The 24,322-nt window shown below is 41.5% G+C and overlaps 2 protein-coding genes across 5 annotated transcripts in view; one reads left to right on the forward strand and one right to left on the reverse strand.

Moving 5' to 3' along the window:
* SNX24 (sorting nexin 24) overlaps positions 1-10,466 on the forward strand; it is a 92,047-nt gene extending 81,581 nt beyond the window's left edge. For all 4 annotated transcript variants that reach the window (XM_055790490.1, XM_055790488.1, XM_055790489.1 and 1 more), the window contains 4 exons: positions 2,121-2,215; positions 3,849-3,881; positions 4,755-4,819; positions 9,450-10,466. In XM_055790490.1, coding sequence (XP_055646465.1) covers positions 2,121-2,215; positions 3,849-3,881; positions 4,755-4,819; positions 9,450-9,520 — 264 coding nt within the window. In that variant the 3' untranslated portion in view covers positions 9,521-10,466. The remainder of the gene's footprint in view (positions 1-2,120; positions 2,216-3,848; positions 3,882-4,754; positions 4,820-9,449) is intronic.
* Positions 10,467-12,047: 1,581 nt separating this feature from the next.
* On the reverse strand, positions 12,048-20,719 carry PPIC (peptidylprolyl isomerase C). Its single transcript, XM_055790487.1, has 5 exons — positions 20,529-20,719; positions 16,512-16,625; positions 15,934-16,027; positions 14,024-14,208; positions 12,048-12,634 (listed from the first exon to the last, which is right to left on the reverse strand). The coding sequence occupies exons 1-5, from the start codon at positions 20,694-20,696 to the stop codon at positions 12,506-12,508; spliced, it is 690 nt and encodes a 229-aa protein (XP_055646462.1). The 5' UTR covers positions 20,697-20,719; the 3' UTR covers positions 12,048-12,505.
* Positions 20,720-24,322: the final 3,603 nt, after the last annotated feature.

Genomic DNA, 24,322 nt, shown 5'->3' on the forward strand with positions numbered 1-24,322 from the left:
TACTTACATCTTTTTGTGAAATATATTTGGTCTGGACAGGGTTAGCAGGGCTTGGGTTGACTTGATGCATGTTGTGAAAAAAAACTAAAAGAAGGAGATATTAATCTGGAGTAAGTGGAAGTAAAACCAAATAGGTTTGTAAGAGCTGTCCAGTTTTCCTGTCATACAGTGATGTATCCTTGTCTTCTTCCATGTGACAATCACTGTTCTGTTCAGCAGCCTCAGCAGGCAGCTCAACTTTTGGAAAAAGCTGTCGGGAGGTGTAGTATGAGATTGCATGTAAGCACTGGATGCCCTTAAACATCTCTATACAACTTTTTGTGGTTCTTCATTGCATATAATTAGTAAGATGGTGTTATTTGAGCGAATCATACTCATTGTTATGCAATTCACACACCCTTTGAATATGCATCCACCTCAACCCCTCTTTCTGTGTATAACCTGAATGCAGAACAGGATAAATTTTGCAACAGTAGAGTGCTGATTTTGCAGAATGCAAATGAAGTGGTATTTTTTTAATGCAGCATCTTCATATAGAGGTGAACTGAAAGGCTTAACACTTGCCAACAGTTCAGACCTCACCGTTTGTTACATCCATTAAAATCTGGAACAGAAAAGTTCAAAAGCTGTATTTTTCCCTGTTCTTTTTTTCAAACTTGTTAGTGATGGCCTGAAGTAATGTAGACTCTGAATTGCAAATGTAACGTAAAAAAATAACCAGTTCTTAAATATCTTTGTTTTCAAATGTGTTACTCTGTTGTAAGTCTATGCGTATCAGATTTTACACTAACGGGGTTTTCATTACACAAATAACCAAACCCATTTGCTGTAAAACCTACATGACCTCTCGATGTCTCTTCCAGCCTAATTTCCTAATTTTTTTGTGATCCTGTTATCCTTTACATACCCTTGCATTTCCCTAGTAACACTGTAATGTAGAAGAATACACATGCAGGAGCATTGCCTCCTGAATGTAAGCAGAGTAATGTTTCTTCCCATCACCAGTCTTGTTTCTTCTCTAGGTTTGTTTCTTCTAACATGAAGTGTGAAAATGAACAGGATGCATGTGGGTAGCTTTACTTGTACAAGTTGTTTTATTTATAAATCTGGCGAAGTTCCTTCCACGCATACATTCACACCGGATCAGGACTTTATGAAGGAAAGCTTGTTAGGGAAGAGCTTGTGGCTTTCATTTGCATGTGAAGCACATGTGTTATCAGAATGCATGGCAGTATGAACAGTAAATAAATAGGGGATTAATCTTTCAGGTGAGACATTGGTTGAATTTATGAACTGTTTTGTTTGCCTCATGGAAATTAAAGATCAGCAATTATTCTTGGCCTGCTTCTATGAAACTGTCAGAGACCTGTTGTTTCCTTTAAAAGTCATTCTTTCATGATAAATGTGCACCTACGCATCTCATTTATTTGCTACATATTTTTAAATGTACTTGTAATTAATTAACTGAAAATTGTAAATTGTCTCATCAGTGGAAAAACAAAGGAGGATGGAGTCTGGCCATAACGTCACTGCCATGGGAGGATATGGCCAGTCTACCCAGCAGCTCTTTGAGTCAGAGCTTTGTCATTAGGAGTCACAGCACAGATATAAGCAGTATATTATAACCTGGTCTGTCGAGCCAGTTAAAGAGTTTTTCTTGTTAGCGTTTACCAAGGCATGCATTAATAAAATTACACAAAGTGGAGACTTCCTTCTTCCACTGATGTGCCAGACAGGAGTCTTCTGTGAGGCGAATGTGAAAGAACTGAGCTGTATCTCCTTTATTTTATATTTTAAATAAACAGAATTTTGTTCACAAATGAGTGTGTCAGTAACTTAGTTCCAGAATCTGACATCTCTGCTTGAGACACATCTAGCTTGGCATCAGTGATGGCAGGTGAAAAAGAATGTAGTAGCACAAGCTGAATGTAATTATATGTGATTCATTAAGATCTGTGGTTTTCTATTGAAATGAAGCACTCCAAAATAGGTGTAAAAAAAAATGGAGAAGAATTGAGAAGTGTTGCAAGTGGGAAATGTTTTGGTAGCTTGAATAAAAGTGCGATACCTGAAATATTAAAAAATCTTGGATTACTACTGTGCCTTTCTTTTTTCTACAGACAGTTATTTTAGAAAATGAAGAGCTCCCTAAAATATTTCTTGATTTCCTGAATGTTCGCCATGTACCTACCTTGCCAAAAGCAGAAAGCTGTGGGTAAGCTCTCATTTACTGAAAAATATGTGGACGGCAAAAGGCCGATATCCACTCAGTGCTGATGCAATTCTGTTGACTTAAAATGGCCTTGCTGCCAACTCTAACATTGTAAAATAAATGGGTATTAGGTTCATGTTAAGTATGTTTATATATCCCCAAAAGGTGGTAAAATAAATCCAGCCTATTCAATGGTAGAAGTGAGGTTTAATGTTATATTCTTGGAAAGCAAAGGAGAGTTTAGATGAGAAAAATAGGATTTTGTTGCAGATCTTGAAGTAGCTACTAAAATGTAAGATATTTACAAACACTGAAGTTGCATAGAAAGCCTTTGCTTGTGTTTTACAATCATAGTATCTGCACACAATAGCAGTTCATTTTGTGATAATTTTATGGTTTCCCTCTGTGTGTTTGAAAACGGAGTCTTCCACCTTTCTGATGACATCCACCCCAACAGCACCATTGCCTTTCTCCTGGGAAAGGTTCTTGATCAAGGTCGGAGAAGGAAATCTTAGTATGATGAGTGTAATGACTACAGAAATACCCAAAACAGTGTAACTGGAAGCTCTGTTAACCATGTGCAGCTGTAAGCTTTGTAGGGAGAACAATTTTTTGCTATGCAAGCTGGTGTAGTTGACACGTTACCAGGAGTTGCTCCCCAGAAACCTACATGGCCCTTTTCCACTTTGGCGGAGGCTGTGTGGATCTGCAGTGGAGAGAAGGCAAACTGAAAAAAGTGGAGATAACTTTGAGGCTGTCTTACACGGAGATGTCTGTGGCCCAGAGCAGTCTCCAGAATGGTTCAGAAGCCAACAGACTTGTAGTTTTCACTTGTAGTTAACTGATATCAGCCAATACCCTCAGTGGGACTGTACCCCAACACTTCATAGATAGATAGATAGACAGATAGACAGACAGACAGATAGATAGATAGATAGATAGATAGACAGACAGACAGATAGATAGATAGATAGATAGATAGACAGACAGACAGATAGATAGATAGACAGATAGACAGACAGATAGATAGATGGATAGACAGACAGATAGACAGATAGATAGATAGATAGATAGACAGATAGATAGATAGATAGATAGACAGATAGACAGATAGATAGATAGATAGACAGATAGATAGACAGATAGATAGACAGATAGATAGATAGATAGACAGACAGACAGACAGATAGATAGATAGACAGATAGATAGACAGATAGATAGATAGATAGACAGACAGACAGATAGATAGATAGACAGATAGATAGATAGATAGACAGATAGATAGATAGACAGATAGATAGACAGATAGATAGATAGATAGACAGACAGACAGATAGATAGATAGACAGATAGATAGATAGATAGACAGATAGATAGATAGACAGATAGATAGACAGATAGATAGATAGGCTTGTCAATCTGTTACAGTAAAGTAGATGCTGTCATTTCCAAGTAGTGGTGGTTGTAAAATGATTCAGTCTCCCACATTCATTTCATCAAACTGCATTATGCAGCTACTGACCACAAAAACATTTCTGCTTTTGATGGTTCGTCAAGGATTTGGGTGTTAGGTTTTTTTCTAAATTGTAGAGTTAACGTGGTTGTAACCAAAGTTTCCTCTCACTTTACTTGCAGCTCTTTTGATGAAACAGAATCTGAAGAATCAAGGTGAGCTTGATTCCTACTCATTCTAGGACACCAGATTTATAAACTACTTGAAACTATTGGTGTTTACTGTATTTGTTCCTTGCAGTTAACAAAATAGCAGTAGTTTAGCATTAAAATTCGATGTGTTTGTTAAATATTATGGCTAGTTTCATCCACTGTACTAGATCCATCCATTTATAGTGTGAATTGAGGATCCTTATGCTTGTATTGAGAAATATTTTACAAAACCCTAATACTCCTAGCTCTGAAATATTTCTGGGGATGCTTTACCTTCATAACAAGAAGATTTAGCAGAAGGAATTGGAGGTTTGGGGTTTCCCCTATGCGTTTAATAGAGCTTTGTATGTATCTGGTTGCACCACTTGGCAGGTGAGTGTACAGAGCAGAGCAGAAAGAGCTGGTGCTGGCCAGGGAGGCATGTCTGTAGCATGACCAGGGTGGGAGACAGCCATGTGAGGGACTTCCAAGAACCTTCTCTCTGTGGGTGAGGTGTACAGCAGCCACTTTGGGGTCTGGAAGAACGTGGTGGCCTGAAGAGCCCATAGACTATGGAGGCAAGCCTGGTTGTAGGTGATCTTGTAGCCCGCATGGTACCAAGTACCAGGGAGCTGAGCAGGGCCAGGAGCTCTCCAAGCTAGCTGCAAGCTGGCACTCCTGGATGCAGCCCCTTCACCTCCAGCTAAACATTAGCGGTTTCGCTGTGGGGCCGAGGAGGGGCAGGCTTTGCAGGCCCTTTCTGGGCAGCACTGGTGTGCAGAAACGCACCGGCATAGCTCCTGCACAGCTCAACCGCCTCACTTTATCAGCGCTAGTTTGTAGAATATTCTGTTTGCTGTCCCTTGATACTGACATCCCTGTTCTTGACCTTTCCAGCAAACTGTCCCACCAGCCTGTGCTGCTGTTCCTGAGGGATCCATATGTCTTGCCTAAAGCCAACGGTAATCAAACCTGTCATCTGTTAACAGCGCTTTACTGATCTGACCCTGCACCACATAAACCACATTATTATTAATACCTGCCTAGTCAAATGACACTGGCCCAAAATCTAATAACCTGCCAATAAAACAATAGTGATTGTGTAAGAAACTATTAAAACACTAAGTGGGTGGGTGATTTATAAAAGCGTGGAATTTTCTCCCCCCCCCAGTTGTTCTCTCAGACAAACCTACTAAGAACTCAAATCAAAAGATGAAGAACATCGCTTTGCTTTTCTTGTTGTTGATCCCTTGGGCTGTTCTGCCTGAAGGATTTGAACTCAGAAGCCCAGTCCTTTGTAAGTGCTTTTCCCCTAAACACCAGTTGATCTGCTGCAAGCATATTTGCATTTCCATTTGGATTATTACTATTTCTTAATCATTTATAACCTCTAGAGCTCTTGGGGGGGGGCGAGGAAGAATGTATACTTTAAGTATAATTTATGTGTTTCACAGGACATTTACATTAGCCTTCATCTTGTAATACATTGTTCAAGAGACTGTTTGAAATGCCTTGTTACAAACCCTTTCTTCTTTACAAAAACTTCTTTGCATTATTAATTCAGAGAACTTACCCTCTGTCTTAAATTAAATGCGTGCAGGGAAAAAAAATACCATTTTTAATAGTGTGTTCCTCCTGGTTTTGTCATTTTACTTGTTTGAATGTTACGGAATTTTCTCCCAGAGCTGCAAATTAAGATTGTATTTTCAGTGTGACATTTTGTTTGGTTTTAAAAAATACTGTGTTGAAATCAGCAGTCAAGTTTTTGAGCTGTCTTGAAAATCATGACATTTTTAAGATTAAATTTAGGAAAGAACACTTGTTTGCTTGCAGTTTCTTAGCCAATGCAGTATACTTCCTTGAGATTTTCTCAGGATGTATATAAATACCTGAAGGGAAGGTGTAAAGAAGACAGGTCCAGCTTTTTTTCCATGGTGCCCAGTGGCAGGACAAGAACATCAGGAACATCAGGAAACACTTTTCCACTGTGAGGGTGACCGAGCACTGGCACAGGTTGCCCAGAATGGTGGTGGAGTCTCCATCCTTGGAGATACTCAGAAGCCATCTGGACGTGGTCCTGGGCAATGGGCTGTAGGTGTCCCTGCTTGAGCAGGGACATGGGCTGCCGGTCGTCTCTTCCAGCTGCAACCACTCTGTGATTCTGTTGTTTTTTCAACCTGTTTTTTAAAACCATAGGGACTAGTCTCGTGTGTTTTGAGAGAGTAAATAGCCTGTCTTGCAGGCAGCGTCTGCTCTAGTCTGCCCCAGCAGTATTGACCCTATGGAGTCTTACTGAACTTAAAGTTGTAGTTCTAGAGTGAAACAGTGAGTGAAGAGGTCCTGTGTGACTGAAGTCCATGTTAGAAGACACCTTACAGGGTTGTGTAGTGTTCACTTTGATTTAGCTCTAGTCAGGTCACTGGGACTGAATGCCCATTTGAGGCTAGAGAGCAAATCAGAAAATCGATGAACCGAAGCGCAGTAAGGGGGCAGATGGTCACTTCACAAGGTCACTCCTGACCCAAGTGACAACTAATGCAGAAGGACCTGCAGAGTTACCTCTGTCTAACAGTTGGTTCAGATGCTGCCTATACTAATATTTAATGACCCACACTGCATGTCTTAATCTTACTGTTTAATACTCCTCTTAACTGCAAACTTGGATTCCTCAAGAGCAGGTTGTAAATTATGAACATCATTTAATTCCATACCATTCCTAAGAGAGAAAATGGATTCCATGTACAGTTATCCTCAAAAATGTACATGTTTTTTTTTGTACATGTAAAAAAAAACAAAAATGAAGACAGTGCTTAATGTTTCCAGCCCACATGTAAGGTTTTGCTCCAAGACTTCTGTTCAAGATTTTGCAGTTCTGTGATGGTATTTACCTTCCTTCCCTCATGTGTACTATGAGTAATGCTGAGCTTCCTTTTCTTGAAATCATTAGGAACTTTATAACGGATTTTGTAACTACTCTTTTCAGTAGTGCTTTACTTGGATTAAAATAAAGGTCCTTTCTAATACATGACATTTAAATATTAAGTAGGCCTCATTAATGACATCTGAAACAAAGGACTTTTCATGCTTTTGCAAAGTCATTTTCTGGATTTGACACACAACAGTAAGAATTTCATATGGCAGGTGGATATTCTTTGTATGTGAAGACCCAAAACGATCAAATTTGTTTATAAGTTATTCTTCAACTTAATGAATTAAAACACAAATTAGAATGTGAGTTATAGTTTAAAAAAGAAGAAAACCAAGTCACAAGTCTGGAGGCTCTACTAGTTGACTCGGGTCTAGTTAGAAACAAAGTTTTTACAGAGCTACCATTGCTTTTAATTCTTTGTTTTCCGTTTACAGCACAAAGTATAGATGAGCTTTCAAAAATTCTCTCTCAGATAAATTACTTTGATAGACTCTGATCCCTTTATAAAAGGCAGCCAATGTTGTTCAAACTGACCAGAAGTGTCCATTAGCAAATAACTATTCATTGTACACATTCTTTGAAGAAGGTGAACTGTGATAGCCGTTTGGCTCAGCCGTGGAGGTAGTCTTTCCTGGATACAGGAACGCCTGTGTTAACATAAAATGGGAAATTGTGTGTTTGTGGGATTTTAATGAAATAAGTAGATGTTTCTGGAACATAATACTTTGAAGAACAGTATTTTCCCCCCTTCATTTCACTGTTACTTGTCTTTATAAAAGATAGTCTTGACATTATTCTAATGATGGGACTTCAAGCATTGCTGAGCTGCAAGACAACTTTCCAAAAATAAGATTCACAGTTACATACCTCATTGATTTTCAGACTCGCTTTTTCATGATGTATATAACAGAGCCTGACTGCATGAGCACATCGCTTTTTGTGTACGGTGGCCAGTTCTTTTTGAGGGGGTGGGAAAAAAAATTACATACTATTTTGAAGAAAAATGAAGGAAAACTCTAAAATGCCACAAATTGAAAGATTCCCCAGATGTACTGTCACTTGCTGGAAAATTATTCTGACAATTCTTTAAAACATATAAGTATCACGGATCTGCAAGACTGTGCTTTGGTATATTTATACATGTAACTTAAATTGTTCGACTTTTTGAAGCAAGAAAGCCTTACAGTAAATCTGATGCTGTAAAGTTATACCATTTTTTTAATCAATACTCATTTTCCTATATATACTGTATGTTATAGATGAACCAGTAAAAACTGGTTTCTGGAACTGCAGCATTTAATTTAGCTTCAGATTAAAAAACCATCAGATTGCTTTTACAAGTGTATTTTAATAACATTAATGACAATACCATACGGTTATTCTACCAGGGTTATTTGGGATAGCTGAGCTTGCAGGACTTGAGGAATCATTATTGGATTCAAAAGATTAACAAGTAATTAATAATTATGACTTACTATGAGAAGTTGGGAAGAATTATGCATGAATTGTTATGGTGGAGGTTGCAGTTTGTTAAAACATCCTAAAATACATTCATGACATCTTTAATACAATGGAATCACCTTATTAATTCCTACGAGATAATACCTTTAAGCTAATAAGGATGGGGTTTTTTCTTACCAAGTCCAAATCTACTTTTTGTTCATTTTTTTTACCTCCAAAATTATTTTAGCAAAAGAACTGGGGGCAAAACCTAATTCCCACCCGTATTAGGTAAGCTAGTTTGTCAAGCATCTAATGATTTTTTAAAAAGTTGCATCTCCACTTTTTTAATGTCCTGTGGGCTGACAGGTGAAGGAAAGATTTGATTCATGTGGTAAGTTCTGTATCAGAAATAGTCTGTTCTTCTACGCAAATCCGTTTCCTAGTGTACTAGCAATGTTAAGATCATTAAGATGTGTTCAGTGATTTAAGTAAACCCTTCGGTAAAAATGAAGGAATTCATGCATTTGAGAAATACTTTCACTTCAGTAAGGTACATCCTGCCATTCCTCTGCATGCATCTATTACTGTATTCTATCAGGTAATTCTTTCATGCCAAATTTAACATAAAAAGTAAGTGCCTGTTCCCTCTACATCTGTAGTAAAAATATAGTGGGTTTTTTCTCCTTCAGATACTTTAGGATGACTTTCTGTAACATGTGACATTTTATGCTGATTAGACAGCCTGAAATTTTCCTGCCTCAAACAGTTGTCTCTGATTGTACAGGCATCCTCAAGTCTTCTCACTCTAAACATTGCTGTAAACCACAATGGAAAAACAGCTTTGAAGTATTCCCAGTAGCAATCTTGGAATTTCTTCAAGTATATTGAGATTTTGTTAGAAATTGAATTGCCAGTGTAATCCATCTTCCTTGTGAGAAAAGATTCAGATAAAGAGCTGGAGCCTAGCAGCATTAAGTATTAGAACATCCCTTTAAATCAATAAGCTACAAATCTGGCAGCGCATTCATGCAATGCCCAGTGCTACTCTAAAGTGGCTTCAGTGCTGAAACAGCATTACTAATAACACATCCCCAAGACGGGTAACAGTTGCATGATGCAGTAACCCAAATTATACGAGGCCCAACCTGGTTAAGTTTCACAAAAATGTGTATGTTGTAGTGACATAGATACAAAAGCAAGGTTTTTTCCTTTTTTTTCAGATGACTTTCCAAATGTAGTTATAGAAGGCATTCTACATGGAATATTTTATCCTCATTTACTGCCCAGGTAGAAGTGATGCGTGGCTAGAAGAAGCTGAAGCAAGCCTCCGAGTCATGTGTAATTGAATTAACAGGAATAAAATTCTGTGATGTGAAAATGATGCTCAGAAGCAAGAGGCATAACCTCGGTTTTAAGTTCAAGCATTTTGTCTTTGTAAATAAAATCCATGTCACTACAATTGCTGCCTTTAATAAAAGAAGACACAGAAACAACAGCATTGAAGTTACTTATAACTTCTGTATATTGACATGCTCTAACTATTTAACACTAAAAGCTGAAAGTCATACACTGAATTACACTAACCTTTGAGAATAATGGAAAGCTTTACTGATTATTTCTATAATTTCTATCTTAAATTACACTAAACCTTTTTGCACCAGAATTTTTCCCAGCACATTGCCCATTGCTGACATTGGATGGATTAAAAGTGCTGGCACTGAAGAGAGTGTGTGAGAAATTGCCAAAAAAAAAAAAAAATTAAAGGCAAGAAGAAACTGAAGCAACTTCAAGTATTTTATTCATTTTTCTTAACTTTGAATCTGCTTCTTAATATCAGGTTGGAAAAGAGCCAGTGCAGGTGTATGGTTGTAAAACATGCTTCCATATTCTGAAACACATAGCACTCTCTCAGGAAATTTTCTAGATTTCAGTTTAAATGATTTTATTTACCAGGAGATTCTACATAGCATCTGTGCATCTCCCTTCAGTTATGACATCAAATCTGTGTGTATGTTTACTCTTCACATTAACTTGCAGGCTGTATTCCACATCTTAACATTTTGTAAGTCACAGACCATACAGCTCTGTCGTAAGCTAAAGCAAGAATACAATTAAGTAGTAAAATGATAAAACTAAAGCTGATACAAATATATACACACTTATGTATTTGTTAAGATTTAACTGGAAATTTGCATATGTGCTACTGGACATTATGAAGTAAATTACTAGAACATGAATGTACTGCTTCGGTGTATTTTTTGTGCATTTCTATTCAGACAAGACATTTCTCTGAGTTTGTGTCATCAGAAGTGGGTCTCACAGATACCTCCATGTGAAGCACGAGAAAATACCTGGGAATCTGCTCATTCAAAACTCTCAGCATCATGCTATCTGAACATCCTAGGCTGGGGAAAAAAATAAATGTAATTGAACAGTAAGTCATTGGGCTCAGCAGAGGAAGGGAGTGTTGCACAAAAGCAGCAACAGCAAAGCTGTTGATGAGCAGAAGTCTCGTCCTGGAAACACAAGGGTTGCCTCCTGCTGACTAGTACTAATTCAGTTTCAAAGCTGCTCAGCTCAGTGAAGAGCTGAGACTTGGATAAAAGGTAGGCCTGTGACTGCGCACTCACTCAGGTACCAGAACTCTCTATGCTGTCTGCAGGATCAACCCCCAGGAAAAGCTTTCAGCTACTAGCAGAAAGCTATTTGGGCAAGGGAGTGTGAGGCATTCTTGCTCTTACTTCCTAACACTGCTTCCCAGCGCTGCTTTTCAGAATTTTACTTTAAGCAGTCAGTAGAAAGGAAAATGAACAGAGGTAAAATGGAAGTCTGATTGCCTAGGACTAGGCAAATTTAGAGGCCCTCGACAAGTTCTCTAGCTCTGTTATAAAGAGGACAGTAATCCTTTCACGGGTCTCTGAAAAAAAAGTGTCAGTTTTTACCCTCATGAGAGGCCCCAGGGCTGTGGATGGTGAACCAGCAGAAGCACCCCTGTAACTACAAACATCTTGTCGGGGTGACCCGAGGCCAATCCCACCCACAGTGCTCTCCTGTTTCCTTGCAAGGGGGGTGCCAGTAGGACCTGCGAGCTCTCTGCTGTAGTGCTTTCTCTTCCCCTGTGCATTTAACATCTGGATACCTCACAGGGGCTCCAAGATACCCTTCAGGAAACTAGTCATCACAAAGGTAAGTGGTGTGCTGCCTGCTTGTGCAGGTGGATGAATCCTTCATCAGATCTCAGCGCTGGCTCTTCTATCTTGAGTTCTAAAACGCTGGAAACTCAAGAAAAAAATCCACCTCTTTCCCATGGAGTGCTATGTAACTTGTTAAAGAACCTAACAAACACAGCTGTCTCCAAGTAATACTTCATGCTGATCTTGTTTAAAAGCTACCAGTTGTCAGCTTTAGAGTTATTTAAGCAACATTACAAAACCAATGAACCTAAAGTTACATCTCTGACATAGAGCAAAACTGCAAGAAAAAACATTTAAGCTTTATCATAAATAACATTAGCTAGGTGTTATAAAACTCACTGCGCTGTAAAACACGGACTCTTCTATGTTAATCACTTTCTAACCGACAATCTTACTTAGCAAGAGACAGAGCTGTTCTTTCTTGATTACAGGATTGTATCCAAATACTATGAGTTTTTTTGAAGGACAGCAGGGACTTCAACTGCCATGTTAAGATTACAGAAATTTACCATCCTACTCTAACATTACAACCTTATTTCCTGGAAAGCAGCAGCCGCTGCATATTTTGCAAAATTAGCTAAGGTGAGAAGAAAGGCTGGGGAGGGAGGGAGGACATAAAAAAGATCATAATTAAGTATTTATTTGAAATCAGTTTATTTACTCAAAACACTTCTGTATTTTAATTTTTTTTTCCATTTTAAAAAATGCTTATACTGTTACAGAAAATAGTATTTTCAGTTGAAAAGGAAGAAACAAATTTCCGAAGAGAACAAAAGTGACTATTTCAAACCCTGAAAAAGCAGAAGTACTTGTAAAGTTTTTCATTAAAAACTTCTTCTGCAAGATCTAGTGGGATATGTCCTGAATTTCAAGGACTGACAGGTCCATCAAGTTGTTACAGAAATGGTTGTATCTTTCATGTATCTGGCAAATAAGTATTGTCTAAATATAGCCTCATTTCTTTTGAGAAGAAAACTCAATAGACATTTTTCTGAGTCAAAAAACTCAATTGAGATTGGTCAAAAACAGGCCTTAAAGAAGACTGATTAAGTTTTATTTACTTTCCATTCTGACACTTGGTCTCACCAGTCACCCACTTCAACTACAAATGGTTCTTTTACCACTATTTTGCCACTGTTCACAATCACGCAGTCTTGAAGGGGCCGGTCATGTTCATCTGTCTGCTGGAGTTCTATCGAGTGCACCACAGACTGTTAATAAAGAAAAAAAAAAAAAAAAAGTTCAGTTTAGCCAAGGAAACTGGTACGAAGTAACCAACTACATGCTCCTACCATTACTATTTAATAAGCAACATCTGAACAAAGACCTCTACCGTGTTCAGTTCCCACCCTTGCCTTCCACATTAACAGCTGTGTCTCTGACATCTGCACACAGTTAACAGAAGCACATGGAAGGCTCTTTGCCGTTCTACAAAAACTTCCAGACAACAAAAATATTGCAAAGGGCAACTGAATATCATTTCAGCGGCATCTCTCTGTAGCCTTTGAGCAGAAAGTGAATCCAGAGATCATAACGGATGAGAATTAATTATTTTTCTAATTGTACAGCATAACTGTGCTTCAAGAAATCTGATGACCACTTCTACCTTTAGGATAACATGCACACGCGCACACACACACACACATACACAGAGACTTCAAGTGTGGTACCATGCCCTCCAGTCAGATATATACAGGTAGGCTATCAGACTCAACCAGACTCAACTACACAACTAATCAAAGTAGTATTTTTAAAGGACAAAATTCAGTTAAGAATATTGACTACCTGGCTTTGGGTATTTGTTCATTAATCTAACAAAACTAAAACTTAGTCCAAGTCTCTCCTCAAAAATTTTCAGCTACTACTGTAGCTCATGAGAATGGAATTCAATATGAACGTGGGCGTGGAGGGCAAGTATTCTGATAAGGTTTTCAGACTTCTCACAGAACTGGCAAGTGCAGCAATTCATGTTTTCCCCATTCATTTCAAAACACAGATTAAATGGAGTAATTTAAAAAAACAACAGACTACTAAAAGTATAATTGGTTGGAAGTACCATTTTTAAACTTAAATTCTATTTGCCCTTTGATCAGTTTGGCAGCTCAGTATAGTTTGAGGGAATTAACTAGGCTTTCTTTTTAAACAGATCTGAGTACATGCTTCTGTACGCTTTACATTCACTGCTTCTAAAAACCCTAGCAGTGGAAGTGTTATCTGTAACTAGCACATTCTACAAAATTAGATTTTAGCTTGTAGAAACACAATTATTTCATGGCTAACAGTGTTAGTGAAAGGGGGACCTGAACTTATCCCGTTTGTAATCTGCAAATGTGTCAGTGTTGATTTCAGCAGTTAGTGGTCTGAAACAAGAGCTGTGAAAGCCAAAGGCATGATTTAAGTTTCCATTTCTGCAGTCTCCATTTGCTATTTCAGTTGTAAATTGTCCAGCTCCGGGCTCTTCACAATTATTTTTTACCGTGTACATATTAGATGCACTCAATGGTTTTGAAACACAATGGTGTATGTTATGCTAGCAGATACAAAGTAGCAGAATTTGTCCAGCTCTTCTTGGGTTAATCTTGCCACCACTTTCAGCTTACCATTCCATCAAGGACTTTGCCAAATACTACATGTTTTCCATCTAACCAGGACGGCTTTGTCACGCTGATGAAGAACTGGGATCCGTTGGTGTCTGGGCCAGAATTAGCCATGCTAACCCATCCAATTCCATAGTGTCTGAGCTTGAAGTTCTCATCTGGAAACCTTTCTCCATAGATGCTTCTTCCTATGACACACAATAAGAAAGAAAACTTTAAACAATAAAAATAAATAAATTTTAAAAACCCAAACCTTTTTTGTTCAAAAATGGGAAAAATTAAGTATAAATTCAGGACTTGAAGATTCACTGACTAAGCACAGCAACATCACTGTTCCATCGTCAGTGATTCCATAACTAAAACCACTTTATGTGTAAAGAAAAAAGGTAAGCTAAAACACCACATATAAAGAGAGTATTTAAAGCTGATCATGCTTTATCCTTTGAATTTAACAAGCAAGCTGAGCACCTCCAAAGATCCTGCTGACATATACCACTGAACAATAGTATACTTCACCCTGTTTAACAGATCTAAATTACGTAATTATGGCCACTACAAATAATGTTGCCATGTTCTGTGACAATTTTAGTCTCTACGTTTAGTTTTTCCTCCTAATAAGAAATTGCTTTAGACACGTCTAGAAATACATGAAGACCAAATGGAAGTTAGCCTAAAAGACTTCATGTGGATTTGTACAATCATTACACAAGGATTTTGATTATAAAATCATTCAGAAGAGAAAACATTTGAGTCACGTTTAAACCACCATCACTTTGAACTGAGAAGGCTGTCTCTCTCATTCTTGCTTTGTACAGTGCCTAGCACAATGGGGACACTGCTCCAAACACCACCAGATATTATATAACTTATATATATATTTATATATATATATATATATATATATATATATATATAAATTATATAACAATAAACACTATTAGCAGGCAAACCAACACTGCCTACCTTCAGTGCTAACTGCATCTTTGGTATTTTAGCCTTCCTCATTGTTTGCTGCAAGGAAAAGGAATGTGTGTTTTCCATTCTGTCCCAGCAGGGAAATCACTAACATTGTTTGCAGACAGATCCCATGCTAGCACAAGAAGAATATGTGTGTAAAGGAAGAAGAAATCAGAAACCAGAACACATGCAATGCAAGAGATGCTGCACTGGGACTGCCCTCCTTACTGGACTGAACCGGTCTTCTGGAGGCCGAGGAGGGAGAACTGATATACACAGCTAGAACTCACGCCACCATTAAGTTTATGGGTTTAAATCTAGTAAAAGAAAAAATGCAAGAGGGCATGCCACTCATTTTCTAATGTCTCTACCCGTGTTCTGAAACTCCTTCCCATAGCACATTTCAGAAGGTTCCACGGAACTGGCTGAGCTGAGAACAGAGAGGACAGCCAACTCCTTCCCTACCTTCTTCTCTCTACATGCTTTCACTGTTTCATCACAGATTCACTTTCTGCTGGATAGCTTGAACTGATTTACATATACATGCAATCAATGAGTGCCTCAAGGAAGGAGCACTGTCACAAAGCCAGAGCAGGGGATGGGCAGACATCCTTTTTTTTGGAGACAGTATGTTGTAGGAGCAGCTCAGCTGGTCACATGGCTCCAGCCCATCATGCAAAGCTATGCTTCTTGGATGGGGACAAGTCACAGACAGAAAAGAGCTATGTGTACAAATCAAGGACAAAGGAAGCTCTACACTTGCTTATAATCAGGTAATCCAAATAACTGCAGCTTATGTTCCAAGATGCTTGGAAAAGTATTAGATGCTCTAAAACAAATGTGCTTTTTTTTCATTTATGTCAACCGAAAGAATAAGGGAATATGCTGTTTTGCCCATCTTTTCAGCAGGCAATCGAAGAAAGGGAAGGGAACCTGGAAGATACTAAGCATGTTACCTCCTGATCCATCTCCAGCTGTAAAGTCTCCTCCTTGAATCATGAAGTCTTTGATCACACGATGAAATTTACTTCCTGCATATCCATATCCTCTCTAAGAAAATGAAATAATTCTTTGAATGAATAAAACATTCAGTTCTACACAAGTCATATGGAAATACGCATATGGTGAATGGCTAGATTTCCCAGAATATACGACCACCAGAGACAAATACTAGCAAGAAACAAACTGAGATGCAAGTGAATGCATCTGGCCTGCACTGACACAAGCCAGGTATTACTCAGGTGATCAAAGTCAGCATTTATTTGACTGGTATCTGACCACAGTGCCTCTGCATGCTAAATCTGCATGTCAGGGACACATTGAGGCAGTGATACCCAACATCTCATAATTGCATCTTATGAATCAAGCCCCAGGGACATGAGAAGACACACACCATTGCACAGCCTTGGGGACAGCAGTCTTGCACAGGCTCCACTGAATTAAGATTGATAGTCCACAACTGAAACAGCATTAAACAAGTATTTACTTCCCAATCCAAACTTGAGTAGACAGTGGAAGAAAACCACAAACGTACTTCTCCTGTTGCCAGTGCAATGAAGTTCTCCACAGTCTTTGGGACAACTTTTCCAAACAATCCAATTACAATTCTGCCAACATCTTTGTCTCCAATCTTCACGTCAAAGAACACCTGAACATTTTTTTTGAAGAGAACAAAAGTGATACAAACATGAGCACAAAAAGAAGGCCAAGCTTTTGGTAAGCTTTTGGAAAGTGTAAGGTGTTAAACTGCTTCTGGCTGGTCTATATTAATGGTATCCTTCAACTCCCAAGTGTGCTGTTTAAGAAAAAAACCTTTCAGAACGACCAAAATCAGATTATGCAGAAAACTGGTGACAACACATTTTGATTCTTACTGCTTTTAAGGTGTCAGTGAGACTGCTATATCACAAGTTTGAAGCTAGTGTTCAGGAAGATTTTTCCTAGACATACATGTCTTTAAAGCTGTACTGAAAAGATGAAATATGAAAGTAAGGAAGAACAGTGATGGTATTCCAATATGGTGAGTAGTAACAAGGAATAATAAATAGTACTGACATTTCTCACAAGTGATAGTTTGCTATCCACTCACAATCTTCACTGTTCTAGGCATTAGTATGTATGTGATTAAGCGTAGATGAAAGCCTAAATTTCATTAAAGTGACAAACAGTGGGAAGAAAATCCTATGGCTCAAGCAAGGAGTCACTTTCCTAAATATGAATTCAAACCTGATAGAAAAATTATCAGGCTACATTATTCAGCTGATTGCCTAAAACCTTCAATGTAGATGGTGCTAAAAAGGAACTTCAAAAAGGCAAATGAGTTATAAAGCATTTTAATATAGTTCAGAATATATGAATGCATATTCGAACGTGCAAAAATGTTCCAACAATTACTGAAAATAGGAACAGCTGTCAGGAAATGAGGCATTTTGAAGTTCTGAAAAGGTTACATAAAGACTATTACAACTTCTAGGAAACAGCAACGTGTACTCCTATGATGTGGTATTTGCTGTTCCTTGTGGCACTCAACCAAGTATTACTTGTCTGCAGTGCTAAGAAATTAGTCCAATAATAATAAATGACCACAATCTCTCCAATGTGAATGCCTCTTTCACGCTCTCCTACTAAACATTTTCTACCATTTCTTGATCTTCCATGTGGTTTTGGCTGTTGAACTTTTGGCTAATGCTATAAAAGCTCTATAAAGAAAATAAAATTCCTTTTGATACACCTCGTTCATTTCCTTGGCACTTGGCACCAAACATGCTTCTTAGATGTGTGGCTCCCAAAGTATTAACTTTCACTAACTTCTTAACATTTTTATAAACATACCTCTGAATTTTTCCGCCAGAGTTATCTACATAAGGTGTATTGCCTGCCTGTGTTTTCTAAACACACCTTATTTTGCCTGGAAATGTTGTCCTAGCAGGACTGCCTGAAATACATAACCACATACAAATAACACAACCGAGGCCACCAAACAATAACCTCAGAGAGCAGTAACATCACACACTTTCACAGAGCACATGGAGACAAGTCCATCATATATTGTAAACCTAACCCAACCAGAAGGCTTCATTCATGGCAGAGCCGCTTGCCTAAGCAGTAAACCCAGCCCTTCCAAAAAGCATTGCTTCGGCTTATTCTGTGTTTGTGAACAAACACTAAGTTCCTGGCTTCCTGTTAGCACTCCACATACCTGTGCTACACCTTGGTGATTTTTGGAAAGCTCTGCACTTCTTAATTATGCACCACATATCATGTCTGTGCATATTTCTGGCCAGGAAATCAAATACAGAAATATCTGGTAGCCCTAGATGCCATTTTTGCAAAGAGAAGCCGTGTTCTCTTAAGCATATTTGCTAAAGTTCTCTGGAAAGTCAAAAAGCATGCAGACACCAGTGAGCTAGTCAACACAGCAGTCTCAAATCTCAAAAAACATCTGGCCAGATTCCTCACCAAAAACTCTTAAATAAAATAAATATTGTAAATATTCAGTCTTATTAATATTTATATAAATATTTAATCTTATTTACAACTCACAGTAAGTACTTCAAGACTGAAATGAAAAAGAGGGCACCAGTAAGAGTGGCTGGTTCTCATTAACATATTCATACATAATTTACACAAGACGGTGTATATCAAAATGAAAAGCCAGCTAAGAGTAGGCAATAATTCAGAAAAAAAAAAAAGTTGCTGTGAAAGAACAATCTTATGATTCCTAGAGACCAGGTAATATAATGAGAAATGAACTCTAGATAAATGCAAAATGCTGCATGTGGACTATACAGCCACAACAAGGGGTCCTAAACCAGCTACCACTCAGAAAAGACATCTGAGTTCACCCTGAGCAGTTTGATGAAAAATTTGGCTCTGGGATGGTGAAGGTCAGAGAAGGAAAATTAATTTTAGAAATAATTAAAAATTGGTAAGGCCAAGAGATGGGCATAATTATGCCATGGTATACATCTGTACTGTGCATTCAGGAGTGCATGTAATTCTGGCTTCTCTATCACAGAATGATAAAACCAACCCATAAAAGGTAGAGAAAAGGGCACCACAGATGCTCAAAGATCTGGAATACCTTTTATATGAAGAAAGACTACATAAAACTACGAAAGCTGGAAGAGAGAAAACTGGTGTGATTTGATGAGCTGTGTAAAATTATAACTGGCTTGGACAAGGAAAATTGGCAGTGCAATTTTCTATGTCCCACAACATATGAATCAGAAAAGGGCTTAAAATGAAATCCAGGCAGAAGGTCTGAAGCAGCAAAGTACTTTATGCAATTTATGATTAAACTGGAATATACTGCCAGAAGATCATCTGGAGACCAAAGCATACGAGATGTACGCCCTACCCCACCCCACCCCCAAAAAAAACCAACAAAAACCCATGGACTAGAAGTCCATGGCAATGAAACTGTAGACAGTTTTAGACAATGGTGGCAACGAAGTTCAGAAACCAAGGAAGCAGCTCTGCCCCTGCCCTTCCCTTCCCGTTTTCATGAGTGGAGGGATCTATCACCAGGAACACTGCACTCACTCCTGAGCATAGGTGGAAAGGTATGTGAGGGCAAAAAATCTAATCCCAACATGATCCAAAGCCAGACTAGGCATCCCGCCTCCTGCACCAGCAAAAACTTTTTGAAAAGAGATGCTGGCAGGCTGCGATCACCGGGTTCATCCCCATGCCCCTCGCATGGCAGCACGGTCCTGAAATCTTGTCTCTTGGGCAGTGTCATCTGTAATTATGGGATGCCCCTCGGCACAAACCCTGTCCTGCCGGTGAAGGAGGCCTGAAACACCAAGCACACCACGCTGTGAAGCACCGCACGGTGAGGGTCAGGATTTAACCCTCTGGTCATGGCTGGGAATGCCAAGGGAGCAGGAAACAAGGGGACAACAAAATGACAACTCATAACACAGGAGTTTCAGCAGAAATCGGAGGGGGGGAAAGATACCGCAGAAGCGAGCCCCAGCGTGGTCACAAGCCACGCCGCTCCGCACCGCCGGTGGCCAGGGCCGGGCGCAGGCCCCGGGTGCAGTGCGGGGCTGCGGGGTTACCGTTCCTGTCACTGAGGTAGGCTTAGCCAGCTGGAAGTCTGAGGTGTGCCAGCACCTACGGAGAGCGGGCATGCCCACAGGGTTAAAAACCCCAAACAAAACGGAACAACAACAAAAACAACAAAAAAAACCAACCCTGTTACAAAAGGGGCAAGTTAAGACATTTGTCCGAGCCTTCCCCAAACCCGGCCGCCGAGGGGCCGCCTTTCTGCCCGGAATGCGGCCCGGGGAAGGCGCAAGCCGGCGACGGAACAGCTTCAGGCGGTAAAACCGCGGTAAAACGCGGCCAAGCGGCCTCCACCCCCTCGGCAGCCACCGACTGGAGAACGGGGCGCGGAGCTGGCGGGAGGAACACCCCCTTCGGGAGCCCGCAGGGGAGACGCCGCGGCCCCCTCACGACCGACCGATCCCGACTCGCCTCAGGCCGGCGGCCGGGCGGGCTTCTCCCGGCCGGGGCAGCTGCCACGGCCGCGGGCGAGTGTCACCTTTGCTGTCACGCTGGGTCCCCTCTTCTTGAAGCCCTCAGCCGCCGGGGCCAGGAAGCAAAGGCAAGCAACAGCTCCGAGTACCGCCGCCGGCGCGCCGCGGGCCATGGCGCTGAGGCGAGCGCTGCGGCGCCTGCGCCCGCCGCCGGGCGGCTCCTCCCGCGCCATGTGGCGGGGGGGCTGCGGGGGGACCCCGGCGGGGTCACCCATCCGAGCTGCGGCCGGCGCTGCCCCTGCTTAACTTCGGCGGGTGGATGGGAGGGCCGAGGCGCGCGGAGGCCGTGGGGAGCGCGGGCACCGGGCGCGCTGCCGGGGCGCTGAGGGGAGCGGTGACAGCCGCCTGCCTGCAGCCCCCGCGGCTTGCTTCCGAGCGGGTTTTCGACTTCTTGGGTACGGGGGGCTGCCAGGGTGAGCCCTAGGCGTCTGGCTACGTTTGGGGTGGTTACAAATGCCGGGGGGTGGGGGGCGGCGGTCATGGTGCCCGTTCCTCTTGGAGGGGCGCGGGCGGGGAGCAGCGTGGCCCCCCCAGTGGCGCAGCCTCGCCAGACAAGGGCTAGACTTGCCTGTGAGGGGCTCGGTATGCCTGCTTAGGACTTCAGCCCGGTCCGTGTGCATGGCAGAGTTCCTTGAAGATCCCACAAGTGAATGAAGTAGCCGAAACAGTAGATGTTCAGAGGGTTCTGAAAGTGGATTGTTGGTCTTTCAGCTTTGGCATATTTAATGTGCTGGCTAGAAACACGAGGCTATAAGGCACTTGCAATAATTCTAGTTTCCTTTGTGTAAGCTGTACAGGTGCATTGCTTGGCACCCATGTCAGCACCCTGGGCTCTGAATGATAAGGAGCTGCATCAAACTGATTCATCAAACACAGATGTCTTTCCCCAGCCATTACCTACCAAGACAGGGAGGAGAGATCCCAGTCTAGCTAATTGCTTTACCTTTGACACTGACCTATTACCTTCTGTGCTCAACATTTGCATTCAGGACCTGTCCCAAATGGTGGTGCTGCTAAAGTGCATAGAAAATTTGCAAATTCTAACACACAGTGAGATTCCTGAATTCCCAAGTGCCAGCATATGAAAGAGGAATAATTAGCAGATACTGATACACTGCAAGCAGGATGCTGACAGTAGTTTATGTAAACACTCAGGATTAAACACAGCAGCCCTGTGGTTCTGGGTATGTATAGCAGCACCTACACTGAGACTTTGCTGTCTGTTGCAAAGACAGCCCAGAGCGCAGGTGGAGTGCCTGAGGGAGAATAAGCGCTGCACTGCCACATCTACGCTGTCATTGCCACTGAGCCTCTCACCTTGAGACTGTGCCTCAGTTAGCAAGTAGTAGACACATATATATATACACACATATAGTAGTAGACACTATATATATAACTATATATAGTTATAGAATCATAGAATCATTTAGGTTGGAAATGCCCTTTGAGATCATCCTATCCAACAGCAAACCTAACACTGCCGAGTCCACCACTAAACCATGTCCCTAAGTGCCACGTTTACGTGTCTTAGCAATACCTTCAGGGACAGTGACTCAACCACTTCCCTGGGCAGCCTGTTCCAATGCTTGACAACCCTTCCAGTGAAAAAGTTTTTCCTAATATCCAGCCTATACCTCCCCTGGTGCAATTTGAGGCCATTCCCTCTTGTCCTATTGCTTGTTAATTGGGAGAAGAAGCCAACAACGCACCTTGCTACAGCCTCTTTGCAGGGAGCTGTAGGGAGCGATAAGGTCACCCCTCGGCCTCCTTTTCTCCAGGCTAAAGGACCCTGGTTCCCTCAGCTGCTCCTCATCAGCCCTGTGCCCCAGCCCCTTCCCCAGCCCCGCTGCCCGTCTCTGGACACGCTGCAGCCCCTCAATGTCCCCCTTGCAGAGAGGGGCCCAGACCTGAACACAGGGTTCGAGGGGCGGCCTCACCAGTGCCCAGTGCAGGGGGACGGTCACTGCCCTGGTCCTGATGGCCTGTCATTTAAACCCAGCTGGTGGCTAAGCTGCTCACTCACTCCCCCCACAGCAGGGAGAGAGAACTAGCAAAATGAGAAAACTCGTGGGTTGAGATAAAGACAGTTTAACAGGTAAAGCAAAAGCCACACACACAAGCAAAGCAAAACAAGGAATTCATTCACCGCTTCTCATTGGCAGGCTTCAGCCATCCCCAGGAAAGCAGGGCACCACCACATGTAGTGATTACTTGGGAAGACAAATGCCATAATGCTGAATGTGCCCCCCTCCTTCTTCTTCCCCCAGCTTATATATGCTCAGCATGATGTCATATGGAATATCCCTTTGGCTAGTTCAGGTCAGCTGTCCTGGCTGTGTCCCCTCCCAGTTTCCCGTGCCCCCCCAGCCCTCTCACTGGCAGGGCCCAAGAAAATGAAAGGTCCTTGACTGAGTATAAACATCACCCAGCAACAACTAAAACCATCAGTGTGCTGTCAGCAGTGCTCTCACATCAAAGCCAAAACACAGCACTGCACCAGCTACTAAGAAGAAGATAAACTCTGTCCCAGCCAAAACCAGGACATGGCCACACTATTTCTGATACAAGCCAGGATGCTGTTGACCACTTTGGCTACCTAAGCACTGTGCCAGCTCACACTCAGCCAGATGCAACCAACACCCCCAGGTCCTTTCCCTCCAGGCAGCTTTCCAGCCGCTTTTCCTCAAGCCTGTAGCGTTGCATGGGGTTCTTTTGACTCAGGTGCAGGACCCACCTTGTTGAACCTCACACAACTGGCCTGGGCCCATCGGTCCAGCCTGCCCAGATCTCTCTGCAGAGCCTCCTACCCTCAGGCAGACCAACACTGCCTCCAAGCCTAGTGTTGTCTGCAAACTTACTGAGGGTGCACTTGATCCCCTCGTTCCAGATCATTGATAAAGACATTAAACAGGAACAGGACCCCGCACTGAGCTCTGGGGAACGCCACTTGTGACCAGCCACCAACTGGATGCAACTCCATTCCCCACAACTCTTCAGGTCCAGCCATCCAGCCAATGTTTTACCCAGCAAAGAATATGCCCATCCAAGCATGAGCAGCTGATATCCGCACTGTGTGCTTTTCAGGTGGTCTGTCCAGCTGATCAGATGGCCACAAGCAGTTGAAGAGTGCTGGGCATGCTTCTGGAACACATCTTCTGGTTTAGTTTCATCTGACAGCTACATGACAAGATGTCTGTGCGTTGAGAACCAAAGCGCAGTAAGTGGAGTTGTTGGAAAGATCCACTTCAAAAGTGCATTCCTGATCCAAACTAAAACATACCACAGACATACCCTACTGCACACCTTTGATTATAGATTAGTCATAGACAGTTTTTTGCAGGGGATGTCACTTTTCTGCTGTTTTCCATTCTGCTGCACATGCTGCCTACACTAGTGCATCTTAGTGCAGTGAGTTTTCTCATCAGGCAAATGCAGTAGAAACTCATTTCCCAGGCACAGCAGAGTGGTGGCTACTGATTCCACATTATATAGCACATGAGCAGAAACATTGAATTATCATCTTGCTTAATTGATAACTGACACCAATAGATCCCCTTTCCTGAAGAGGTGTAAAATATTTGTGGTTTAGCTCCTTAGTCAAAGAACCACCTGGACTAATCTAGGACTTGACTTTTGAGATCGTGCCTATGTGTTGGCATTGTGTAAAACAGGACTTTACCAAAGCCCTGCCTGTGCGGACTCACTGTCAGCACTGAGGGCTATGGGGCTTCAGGGCACGGTTCAAGACTTTTACCCAGTTTTCCTGTACCTAATTAGAACTGTTCATCTTAGTGCTGAA

Source organism: Falco peregrinus, chromosome Z (genome assembly GCF_023634155.1).
Source record: "Falco peregrinus isolate bFalPer1 chromosome Z, bFalPer1.pri, whole genome shotgun sequence".
In the NCBI taxonomy this organism is placed as follows: Eukaryota; Metazoa; Chordata; class Aves; order Falconiformes; family Falconidae; genus Falco; species Falco peregrinus.